Source organism: Nycticebus coucang, chromosome 11, assembly GCF_027406575.1.
Source record: "Nycticebus coucang isolate mNycCou1 chromosome 11, mNycCou1.pri, whole genome shotgun sequence".
Lineage (NCBI taxonomy): Eukaryota > Metazoa > Chordata > Mammalia > Primates > Lorisidae > Nycticebus > Nycticebus coucang.
The window spans coordinates 37,237,165-37,250,787 of NC_069790.1; the positions used below are offsets into that span (position 1 = coordinate 37,237,165).

Sequence of the window (13,623 nt, forward strand, 5' to 3'; positions counted from 1 at the left end):
ACTTCTTACACCTCCCCCTCCCATGACTACTCTCAAATCTCCTGTGAGAAGTAGTGTGTGTTGACACCAAATCTTCAGATAAAGACCAGGTGATACTTAAGTGTCAGACTGTTTTGGTCATTTTTTGTCAGCTATTGTTTACCTCAATATCAGGTAACAGAAAAATAGCACAAACATTTATTTAGATGCCGTTAACTCACACCCCCGGGTGCTGAGTGTGCACTGATGGCAAATTATACATCAACACACACAAAAGTGCTTGCCTTTAATGAATCCTTTCTCTGTGGCCAAAGGGGGTCACCTTGTATAAGTAAGTACCTTACACTCAGCAAATGAAGTCAATAATTAAGAAGTGTCTAAATTATGCCGATAACTTTCAGTCTGAATAGTGGAAATTCAGACTAAGAAAGTGATCAAATTAGGGCTCATTCAAAAAATTTAAAAGCTGCTTTTGACCTCTACAGAGAAGAGACCACATGTTTCTAGAAGAACATGGACACATTGCATTCTGAATATAATTATTGCTCCTGAGCAACAAATTAGAAAGGTGGGAAAGTTAAATAACCACCTTGCACTGAAATGAAATCATCTGGCTAATTTGTTTTGAGGCATATTTCAGCTGAATGGAAATGGTAAAGTGCTTTTAAAATTCCTATTTGGCGCTCGGCATCCGATAGGAGGCGTCCTGACACCATCTGGTGGAGCTTAGCACCTGACAGGAGCCCTCTGGACTTACACGTTGCAAGTCCTGCCTCCACCAGCAGATGTCAATGGTCACTGGCAGATCAAAACTTCTTCAGGGACACTGTTTCTAAAGCAGGACCTACCTTGACAAGAGAACGCCCTAAAGAGTGGCAAAGGGAAGGAACTTGGAAAATACTGTGCCAAATACTAACTTACGCCATGCTACCAGGTCTTCCTTCCTACTAGTCAAGAAAGTAACATTCAGAAACCAGTGTTTTCAGTAAAGTCCTTTTCTCTTTCTTACCAAACCAGTAACTATTAAAAGACAGAAAAATGCCCTATGGAATTCCAGTAATGTAATGAAATTTGTGTTAATACCTATGACCATTATTTGCCATATCGGATGACTTTCTGGATTTTAAAGGACAAAGTATTTTTGGCAGATGTTAGAAGAGATAATTGCTCATTTTCATTTATTTGTGGAAGTATTTTAAGTGTGAGTGTGGAGAAAAGGAGAGGAAGCAGGTGAAGATTCAAAGCCTCTCCCCTACCCATATCTTCTGAGTCACATGTTGCTTGACAGTTATTCCCTGGAAATCCAGTACTAAATAACTGGATTAACAGTTATGCTAGGAAGAGACGAAAGGAAAGGAGATTTCCCCACTAAAAAACTCTGTGTTCTGTCAATACTTGACTGTGTGCTTTCTCATAGAGCTGCTTTCTTTTAAGTAGAAGCAAAGGAAATATTATGAACAGTAACCCTAGCTGCATATACAAAATTAATTAAATATGTAAATATACCCAGATCTCTAATCATCTAGCCACCAAAAGATATAATAGTCAACAAAATATAAAAAGATTACTTTGGAAAGGTGACAATTATGCTTTTTGGAGTAAAGGAGGCTGTACTGGGTTGCTCTTGTTCATGATAAGAATAGTGGAAATCCACTAAAAGCAGACACTAAAAAAATCTGTTCCTGATTGTTTTTGACTCTGAGAATCACTTTCAATGTTTGACCCAGTCTATGCACCTTTCAGGCACTGGAATGAGAAGACAAAGTTCTCTGGGAAATGTTCACAATCACCACCTTTCCAAACTATCTAACCAGGAAGTCACTAGATACAAATAGAACTTCCTATCTAGAAATCTAAAGAATAACTTCATATTTAAATTCTTTGACCCTTTGAATCTGAATGGTTAATGAGTTTTTTCCTTAATTTTTGGTTTCATACAAAAATATATTTTATATATTTAAAATATAATAGGAGGTACAAATTTCATCATGAAAAATGACAAACATAACTCATACAATATAAATCCATAAAAACGCATAAGCAGATAGATTATTTGACTTAGTGGTTGTAGAATTTATAGAGGCTGATTTTTTTACTTGTCAATAATGTAATGAGAATAACCACAATTAATTGCTTTACTATTTTAAGAGGCAAATACTGCATGGTTACGGGTGACTACCATTTTCATTTTGGATTTTAGTTGTGAGCATAAAGGATTTATATTCAGGAAGCCCCATTATGTTTCAAGGAAGTAATGTTCCTGGCCTTCTGGTGAGTCAGTGCACGAGAAAAATGTTCAAGTGTTGTGTGTGTGCGAGTGTACATCCATCTCCACTTGGTGGGAAGAAAGGTAAGCAAGCCATCATAATCTATGAAAAGTAAACTAACAGATGATTTTATTATCTTACATAAGGCCAACTTTCCCATAGGAGGCATATTTTGCAAAGTACTTATCTATTGAGGAGTGTGTGTTGGAGAGAGAGAGCGCGCGCGTCGGAGACTCAGGCTGACGAGGCATACCTCAATTCCCTTGGTTTCCTCAATGAACCTCCTGCTGACTGAGACCAGAGCCTCCTGTGGCCATGCATGAAACCAGTCAATAGCCGTGCAGTTAACTATGGCTGGGAACTTCCGAGCTCTGACTCTCAGCGTGTGACCAACTGGAGAGAAACACAGAATGATCTGTGGAGACATGGGGGCAGGGCAGAAACAGGAGGGTGATGAGTGAGCAGAGAATTACACTGCAATCTCAGACAATGAAAGAAAGGAGTGCGGCCAACCGTGACATGAAGCAACCTAGCGCACTGGAGAGGGGACCGCAACATTAACCTCCTTGCTAATCAGTTTCCACCTGTCCAGAGAGGCCGCTGCATTAGACACACAGAAAAACAGCTGTGTGCTCCCCTGAAAATTTGTCCCTCTTCGTTTAAATGTTTGTTGATGACTGACATTAGTAGTGGGAAATGTTACTTATTTCCATTGCATAAGTAACATTGTAACAATAAAAAACAAAAATCAAAAGAAATCACCATGGTGCAATAATATGATACCAGATTCCCATCTTCTGTTTCCTTTCATTCTCTAATTCGTAGGCTCTAGAAAACCATGTAATAATAGACTTTTAAAAATGTTGCATCATGTTGAATGTTTACTATCTATATCTCCATTTAAAATATGTGCTTGAGTTCTCACTTCAGATTTGTACAGGAATACAGAAATTAGGTTTCAACATTCTTCTGCTGCAAACATTATAAGGTTCTGCTATAAATCTGAGGGGGGTTGTAGCTATTTAATGATTTAAAAGTTGAAAAATCTGAATATATTTCCGTGCTTTCTTTAGAGACACAGGATCCTGTCAGGAGTGCCTGAGTTTGGCTCTGACGTGTGTCACAGAAACACAGTGAGAAACGCCTGAAGCCAGGTGGCCTGGATCTTACCCCATTGCTGTCCCTCCCTGAGGGTCCTTACTGTGCTTCCTTGAGCGTCACAGGAGATACCTGTGTAAAGTGCTAGAACAAAGGAGGCGTTCAGGGAGCCTCACTTCTTTCTCTGCTTTCCTTCCCAAATCTGGGTGGATCTGAGGACACTAGGAGAGAAATGTCAGCTGGGGTAAGATCTGAGAGGGAGAAACGTGGTTTCTTCTTCCCTAGCAATAGCTCAGACTTGAGAACATAAAGCAAAGTTTTTGCAGCTCTTTCTCTGTCCCTGACACTACAGGCAACAAGTGAAATCACTTCAAAGGAGATGACTTCTTTTTTTTTAACCTAGAGCATTTTTAAAATCCACATCATAAAAATATTCCAGCATATACCAACCCGTGTAATATGTCATTTGACAGGGATGTTTACATTTATTTTATAGACAATGTATATTCAATAATTCAACCTATATAAATACTAAGATCTCAAATGTTTTTTTTTTTTTTTGTGGTTTTTGGCCGGGGCTGGGTTTGAACCCGCCACCTCCAGCATATGGGACCGGCGCCCTACTCCTTGAGCCACAGGCACCACCCAAATCTCAAATGTTTTATTTTATTGTGACTAAAACACAAGAGATCTATCCTGTTAACAAATTAAGTGGAAGTACAGTATTGTTAACTACAAGCACAACTTTGAACGGCAAGTCTCTAGAACTTTTCAGTCTTCTATCACTGAAACTCTCTGCCTCTTCAACAGCAGCTCTGTCTTCCCTCTTCCTTCCAGCCTCTGGCAGTCACCATTCGATTTTGTTTCTACAAGTTTGACTACTCTGGATATCTCAGAGAAGTGGAGTCATGCAGAAATGTCCCTTCTCTGACCGGCTTCTTTCACTAGCTTGATGTCCTCCCATGTTTATCCCTGCTGTGGAGTATGACAGGACTTCCCTCTTTTTATGGCTGAGTGATAGTCTATTCTGTATATACAGAGGGTGCCAATAAACGTATACAGACTTTAAGCAAGGAAAAAAACTGTGTTAAATTTGAAAATTTCAAGTCATATCTGACTTCTGAAATTACAAGAGGTGCTCAAACGTGCCTTGCACTCATCTTTGGTTACCAGTGAGCATTACAATTTTAATGCAGTTTACTCCTTTCTTAAAATGTGTAACTTGTTTTTGGCAATTCCTTTATACAACAATTGCTTTATACATTTGTTTGTTTATGAAAATTTAGGTTGCTTCCATGCCTTGGCTGTTGTAAATAATGCTGCAATGAACACGAGAAAACAGATATCTCTTCAAGACCCTAATTTCAATTCCTCTGGCTATTTACCCAGAAGCAGGATTGCTGGATCTTATAATAATTCTGTTTTTACTTTTTTGAGAAACTACCATACAGTTTTCCATAATAGCTCCAGCATTTTATAATACATTCTCACCAACAGTGTGTAACAGTTCCAATTTCTCCACATTCTTACCAACCCTTTTTTTTTTTTAATGATGACTATCTTCACAAATGTGAGCCAATACATCATTAGGGTTTTGATTTGTATTTCCCTGATTACTGGTATTCAGTATTTTTTTCACATACCTGCTTGTCATTTGCATGTTTTTAGAGAAATGTCCACTCAAGTCTTTTGCCCACTTAAAAATCAGGGTTTTTTCCTCTTGAATTATTGAAGCTCATTATATTTTCAATATGTTAATCCCTCATCAAATATGTGGTTTGCAACTACATCGTCCCACTTTGCAGACTGTCTTTTGGCTCTATTGACTGTTTCCTTTATAGTGCAGAAGCTTTTCAGTTTGGTGTAGGTACCACGTGTCTAATTTTGCTTTTGTTCCCTGTGCTTTTGGTGTCACATTGAAAAAATCATTGTCACAACCAATGTTATGAAGAAGTCCCCCTGAGTTTTCTTCCAAGAGTATTAGAGTTTTCGGTCTTACATTTAAGCCTTTAATCTGTTTTAAGTTCTTCCTTGCATAGGCTGTAAGATAAGGTCCAATTTCGCTTTTTTGCATGGGTAAAATTTTTTTTTTTTTTTTTTTGTAGAGACAGAGTCTCACTGTACCACCCTCGGGTAGAGTGCCGTGGCGTCACATGGCTCACAGCAACCTCTAACTCTTGGGCTTAGGCGATTCTCTTGCCTCAGCCTCCCGAGCAGCTGGGACTACAGGCGTGCGCCACAACGCCCGGCTATTTTTCTGTTGCAGTTTGGCTGGGGCTGGGTCCAAACCCGCCACCCTCGGCATATGGGGCCAGTGCCCTACTCACTGAGCCACAGGCGCCGCCCACGGTAAAATGTTTTTTAATGATGCATAAGCTGACCGATCATTTTTTCATTATACTCAATAGTCTAGCAGTCTAGCTACAAACTAAATAATTGCTAATACTGTATGTGTTAACAAGCCTCAGTTACGAGGCATAATTTTTCACTTTCATCTCAGTTCTTCGATTTCTCTTGCCAACTTTCTTTTTTTCCCATCCTTAAATATTTCTTTCTTTCCAAGAATTTGGTTTTCCACACCCAACTCATCTCACTTGTGCCAGTTTTAGAAACTTCATTTACACATAATTGTAGCAAAGGCAGAGAAAATAAAGCATCCTTTATTTGCGATCCCAAATATTTCTATCACTTCTACATTTAATTTATTTCTACACTTATAATTGGCATAATATCAGGCCTTACAGAAGTGTTAGAAAATACTGTAGCTGAACCATGTTTGCTTGAGGGAAAAAAAAATGCTTTCCTTGAGTTACTTTAATCATGCACTTTTATTATGCATTGGAAAATGATACATAATCGTCATTTAAAGAGCAACATTTCTTTTCTGTAATATTGCAATTAAAGATATTTTCCCCTATGTTATTTATTACTGTTTATCTAAAGAGCCTCACAATGTTATCTAAAATTTCACATGGACGGGGGCAGCAGGAAGACCAGTGTTTCTCAAAGGACTGTCTGGGAGCTGTTTAGAAATGGAATTCTTGGACCCACTCCAGACATCCAAAATCAGAAGCTCTGACGATAGAACTCAGCGCTCGGTCCATACAACAAGCCTTCTGAGTGATTCTGCCACCCACAGTGATAGCCTGATAATGTTAAATTTCCTATAGGTAAGAGAAAAATTTACTTTTTAAATGGTTTTGCCGTTGGTGAAATACAGACTCTACAAACAGGAGTGAAATGGAAAATTTAGGTAATTTTAATAAATTAATCATAAATAATCTAAATTCTACATTAGACTTTACTAACTAAATTTTAGGAATGTACTTGATCATTAGTAGCTCCTAAGAAGGGAAAGGATAGTATCACACAGCCCAGAGGAGTGCAATAATTGACCCTGTTCACTGCTCAATAATGTCCAGTTGGGCTAGAATCAAGTACATGGCAGCCGTGTTGTGTGTGATTTTTCCAGAAACCCATGCTAGTGTCTGGAAACCTTTGGTTATTATTTTCTTTTCTAAAAGAGTTCCCACAGCTTTACAAAACACCTGAAGTAAACCCCAGGTCCTACAAGGAACATTATTGTGGGGGGAAAATTATCCCGAATAATTTTCCTATTATATTACCCTTAATTTCATGAGAGCATAGCAAACGATTTATAAAAAGCAAAAAAAAAAAAAATTGAAAAAAGGGTGTTATGTTGTCTATCATTTACTGCTAGTATGATGTCATGTGAGTGCTCATTTTATTTCCCACCTCAGGTGTGTTGGTTAATATCTAAAGTACACCCACAGGGGCACATAGGCTGGTTAAATGGCATTCCACAGGCTCCAGTGGAAGTCCACACTGCAGAGCCAGCATCCAGAAGCTCTCAAGCTAACTTGCCTCAACAACAGGCAAGTTTGCTTAGGCAGCATCACGGGTGGCAGACTTTTTTTTTTTTTAAGACTGACCCTCACTCAGTCACCCTGGCTAGAGTGCCTTGGCATCATGGCTCACAGTAACCTCAAACTCTTGGGCTCAAGAAATCCTTTTGTCTCAACCTCCCAAGTAGGTAAGACTTGTACCCACCACCACGCCCAGCTAGCTTTTGTTTTTCTATTTGTAGAGATGGGGGTCTTGCTTTGCTCAGGTTGGTCTCTAACTCCTAAGCTCAGGCAATCCACCTGCGTTGGCCTCCCAAAGTGCTAGTCATTATGCCTGCCCTGACATGATTTTTCACTGATAAAATGAAGGCAAACCAGATATGTTGGGGGAAAAAAAAAAAAAAAAAAAAAATATATATATATATATATACCTCCACTGCAGTATAGACAAAGTTTTAAAATCTAGGTATCCTAGTGCATACCTTGGCAGTGGCTCTTTAGACTTTGGACCTTGATCAGTCTTGTGGTATAATGGCTTATGGAAAGAGTCTGTCTTTTGATGTGATAGCAGTAAGGTTAGTGGACTCCTACCATGAAATATTACCACATCTTTCTTTCTCTCTCTCTCTTTTTTTTTTTTTTAGAGACAGAGTCTTACTCTGTTGCCCTCAGTAGAGTGCTGTGGCATCACAGCTCCCAGCAACCTCCAGCTCTTGGGCTTAGGTGATTCTCTTGACTCAGCCTCCTAAGTACCTGGGACTACAGGCACCTACCACAACGCCTGGCTATTTTTTGTTGCAGTTTGGCCAGGGCCAGGTTCAAACACGCCGCCCTTGGTACATGAGCCACGGTGCCCTACCCTTTGCCACATCTTTTGAGTAAGAGCTAGTCAGGTTGCCAAAAGGACAGAGCTGGGACTGGGACAGGCTTTCAGAGCAGGTGGTCAGGCTTGTGTGTATATGCTTCTTTGTTAATCAACAAACTCTGTGCAGTAGGCCTTAGTCAGAGACTTCCTCTCGTGGCTGTATACCTTGAGTTGGGGGATTTGAGGGAAAGAGCCTCTTCCTTACCTGAACAGGTGTCGCCTACCTTGAAATGCCTAAATTCACTAACTATCCTCTTAACATCCCACAGCCAAGACAATTGCTCAATTTCCTGACCAAACTGGTTTAAGTTAGTTTCAAACAGTGGGGATGGAAAGTAAAGTCAGTGAATCAAATAAAGTTAAAAATGCCTCTGGCAGCTGTGCTTTTTTCTAAAAGAAAATTCTCACAAGTAAAAAGCAAACCCTGAAATCACCATCTACGCGCTTCCTGCAGCCCTAACATTTAGGTGTCAGGAACTTGCTTTTGGAATCCATACCATAGAATTTTCTATTCTTTTCTTTTCTTTTTTTTTACCCTACACAGGTGTTGTGACTCATGTACAAGAACCCGCTTTTCACTGTGTTTCATATCTTTCAATTTCGTTTAGACAAGATCCCATCGTTAAGTACATATCTATTTGCGTATCACTAATGGGGCTCAGTCCATTTCATCTTGTCACGAAAATGCGAATTGCTATAGTCACTTTTTATGCTTTTTCCAGTTGATATAGTTTATTCTTAGGTAGTAGTAACTCTCACATATACTTACTTTAGAAGCTTCTATCCATAACTTATGCTCGCATTTATTCTCAAAAGCCACAGTATTTTTTCAAGAATAACAGGGTCTGAATCTTACTGAGGGAACCCGCATAGGAATGGAAGTTCAGTGAAGAAAATGTTCCCAGTTTGACTCTCTTAGTCTCACTTAATCATCCTCCTCATAGAGTCCTGGGTTCCTCCCATCAAATAACCTTTCAATTTCAATTCATTTTTGAAAGACCCAACAGCATCTTCAACATACACATGTTACACATATTTTTATATTTATTTCATTTTTAGATGGCACACAATGAAATTATTCCCATGACCTTTGACTTGGAAATATTGGACATTACAGATTTTTACTAAAGGTAATATTTGACATCAGGGACTTTGATTTCTTTCATTCTTTTTTTAAACAGCAAAGCTCTTCAATCACAAAGAAAACTGTATGTGGGATCCCAGTAGACAGCAAAGAGTAAGGCTATTTCAAGGGCAAGCCCTTCCCTTAGCCTGAGATGTTCACATTCTGCCTCCAGGCCAGGCTTTATCCCTGTAAGTACATATAACACTATTTTGGTTTTTCCCCCTAAAGAAAACCAGATGCCTATTTTGCTGCTGGATAGGTCTGTATCTGAGCCATGTCATGCCAAGTTTCTAGCTCCCGACAGTGCTGCTCTGCTAGCAGAGTGGACGGCATTTCTGCTAACACTATGTGGTGACCCCATCTGTGTGGTCAAGGGCAAGCCTGGTACTCTGGGGGAGGCCCAGAGCTGAATGCTAACAAAAGGAGATAGACGCGCATGTGCTTATCAAAACGCAAAGTTGAATTCAGCATAAAATGATGTCCTTTATTCTGGAATTAAACCTTTGATTTCTGATGTTAATTTTTTTTTAAAAACAATATAAAGGAGAAGATTTCTTCTCATTCTTTGGGACTCTTCCTGATCATTCTTTCCTTGAGCAATCTTTATTGTCTTCTGCTACCTTATATAACCTACATCTCGCACATCCAGTTGTCATTCTGTGTGTGTGTACTTGTTACATGGACATTTGTTTTTATAATAATGAGGCGGCTCTAGGTGACCAGGAGCTGGGTTGGGTCATGTCCCCAGGACCCAGCAAATCACAGGCCCTAAATAAATACCTATTGAAAGATGAATGGCTAAATGAATGAGTAAATAGCAGTTTAAAAACATTTTTTCTGAGCAAAAGAAAATGTTGATATTTGTGTTCTAATTTTGGTTTTGAAGTTTTGTTGTTTCATCTCATCTCAAAGGTGGTGAACTTCAGAGAGAGAGTACAAGCTGGCCCTTTTGTCACTCTCTAACATTCTTTTCCTTCTACTTCTGTCAAATCATGGCAAGAAATGGGAAGGCAGAGAGTAGAGCACGGTATTCAGTGGGGTGGTCCAGAAAAGCAAAAAGTAACTGATGTCACTGGCAGCAAAGAGAGTCACAGAGCCCTGGAACCAGTGTTGGTGAGTGAGCCATTCGAGTGTGTCTGCTCCCCATCAGGGCAGGTGTCAGCATGAGGGACAGGAGGGATAAAGACTGCCCCCTCCACAAGGAGAAGTCATCAGACACTCTGCTCAACCAGAGGCAGATTTGAAGAGACATGACTTTTAATCTCACAAAATTCTGGGATACGTCATTTTCTGCTGGACACGTGTGTGTTTTAGCTTTTATACAACACAAAAGAGGTACCACGAACACTGCTTGTGTTACTACAAGGTCTTTTGACTTATGCTATGTGTGACTATGTTGATCTGCTGCTTGGATAGGAGTGTCACCCAGCATTTCTGTTGAGACTCTCAGATTCCCTAGACATGGTACAGTGCAAGCCAAGAGCAAATCACCCACCCTGTCCGTCACCAAGCTCCAGAGATGAATTGTTCTTTTTTCCATCCAAGATGAAAAGAGAGGAAAGAATCCTAAATAGGAACTGAGAAAAAAAGACTATGAAACCAAGGAAAACTTGAAAATGCATCCTGCAGATTAAAAGGAAAATAATTCCTCTCAAGTTAATTTGCTGTAGGAATCTGTAGCAAAGAATAAAAGCTTTCATGGTACTCTCAAATGACTGGAAGGAAAAAAAAATAATAGATATCCTTAATGAGACCATAGGCCAAGATGAAAGAAGAAGAGAAGAGGGTTTAAATAAGAACAGGTATGACAGGCTCAGCGCCCATAGCTCAGTGGTTAGGGCGCTGGCCACATACACCAGGGCTAGCTGGTTCGAATCTAGCCCAGACTTGCTAATCAATAACAACTACAACAACAACAACAAAAAATAGCTGGGCATTGTGGCCAGCTAGTTGGGAGGCTGAGGCAAGAGAATCACTTAAGCCCAAGAGTTTGAGGTTTCTGTGAGCTGTGATGCCACGGCACTCTACCAAGGGTGACATAGTGAGACGCTGTCTAAAACAACAACAACAACAAAAAAGAACAGGTAAGATAAACTGCAACACTTCTTTGTAACAACAATATTCAAAACTTAAAGATATCCCAAACCAACATTTCATCCAATTTGCAATGAGGAAAGCTAATGGCGTTCCAATTAAAATAAAAAATGAGATAAAGATGGCCACCGTAGTCACTTAAAGGTTTTAAATGTTGTTCAGAAAGGATGGCTATCATAAGATAAAATACAGACAAGTGGTGATTATTAGAAAGGAGGAATAAGAATTCAAATTGATCTACTATCTACTCAGAAGACTTTAAAAAACAAATTGTAAAAGCTAATGAAATTAATGAGTGTTTAATGAATTGGCTGGTTAAACAAACATGTAAACAAACATCCATCCACTTCTCTTTCCCTCCTTTAATAGCTTTCTTATATGTCCACAATGATCAGTTAGAAATTTAGCAGGAGTGAAAAATACTATAAAATATTGAGAAAATAACTTAATGAGAAATGTGTAAAATAAATACGAAGATAGTTGCTTTATCTAAGGCCAGTTAAAGACATTTTGACTAAAGGAAGAGAGATGCCACATTCCTGGAGGAGGTCGATTATGAGGAAGATGCTAATCTTTCCCACATTCATTAACACACTTCAGGTGATTCTAATAATTTCCAACAGGATCAGCAGAATTTAGCAAAGTGATTTTAAAGTTCAGATGGAATAAAAATGGGTAAAAACATCAAAGAATATTTGGAAAAAGAGAATATTGAGTCAAAATTCACATTCTCAGGAAGTAAAGCTTAAGTTATAATAAATAAAACAGTGTAGGTGAATGAATGAGAATATTCAATATAACAAATATTTCCATTATCCCCAAACTAGTCTATACATTTTTGCTGCATTAAAAAAAATGTCAAATTGCTTTTATAGTTAATCTGGAATACCAAAGATGCAAATAGTTAAATAGATATAGAAAAGGAAAGGGATCTTGCTCTACTAGATTCCAGAATATGCTATAAAGCTACAATAAATAAAGCAGGATGGCATTTATACAGCAATAAATGAACAGATTAATGGGACACAACAGAGAGAGCCCCCAAATAGAACTCCACATATTTAGGCATTTAATACACGAGATAGGTAGCATTTCAAATCAGTGGTGAAAGAGAGATTATATAATAAATTGTGTCAGGACTATTAAGGAGTGGAAAAGTAGAAAAGCTACCTTATGCTCTAAACAAAATTCCAGGGCTAATCATTAACAATATTATAAATTAAAGAAAATTCAGAATAATATTTTTATAATGATGTAGTATTAAAATGTTTCCTAAAAAAGCTGTTTAAACACATAAAAATAAAAAAGGAAAAGTCTGGCATTTTTTTTTTTTTTTTTGTAGAGACAGAGTCTCACTTCACTGCCCTCAGTAGAGTGCCGTGGCATCACACGGCTCACAGCAACCTCCAGCTCTTGGGCTTATGTGATTCTCTTGCCTCAGCCTCCCGAGCAGCTGGGACTACAGGCGCCCGCCACAACGCCCGGCTAAAGTCTGGCATTTTTAAATACATATGAATGTAAAATAGTCATCATATATTTGGCAGAATTATGATAAACTTTGAGAAAAATGGCAACCTGTAAAATAGACAAGGATATTAAGGACATGTGAATATTATTCATTATATGAGGAACCCTTATTTCAACATACCAATAGGAAATTTGGCAAAGGGTATAAGTGAATAAAAGCTGTTTTATATAAATGATTATTTAGAGTAAAGTACATTTGAATTAAATAGTTCATTCTCTATACCAAATTCTTGAATCATTTGATTTTATTTTCTGTGAAAGCATTCTAATCAAAAAGGCAAAAAGCAAGGTAATTAAAGAAAACAATGTGAGATATGACCCCAAAAGTTTTAGATCTGAACACAGACTTTCAGTGTGTCTATACACACACAGAAAGCTAAGAGGAAAAACACCACTGTGTTACCTTTAGACAATATAATTAAGGATAGTTAAATTTTTTTCATATGGTTCTATACTTTTAAATTCTTAAATAAACATATACTTCTTGTATTATCAGAAATGCATCTCTGTATATACCTAAATATAAAGATATATATTGAGACAGCCCATATCTATAGTGTTGGGAAAGAATCAGGTGCTGCTATATAAATCAGGTGTCCTCTGCCCTGTACCACCAGGAAGAAAAACAGGAAGAGTCATTTGGTTAACTGAAATCCAGAGGAGGGAAGATGAAAGTGCTATACTCTAGTTAGAAGATGAGAACCGTGTAGGAAAAGATACATGGATACAAATGATGGAGAGAAGGCATTTGGCATTGTTGTTCATCACCTTATCTGAGGCAATCCAAGGACACACATCTGA

The 13,623-nt window shown here is 38.4% G+C and overlaps 1 protein-coding gene across 1 annotated transcript in view; it reads right to left on the reverse strand.

Annotated features, from left to right (window-relative positions):
- Positions 1-13,623, reverse strand: part of DNAH11 (dynein axonemal heavy chain 11) — a 389,834-nt gene that overhangs the window by 145,732 nt on the left and 230,479 nt on the right. The window contains exon 55 of the mRNA XM_053553503.1: positions 2,500-2,661. Within this exon, the coding sequence (XP_053409478.1) occupies positions 2,500-2,661 (162 nt within the window). The remainder of the gene's footprint in view (positions 1-2,499; positions 2,662-13,623) is intronic.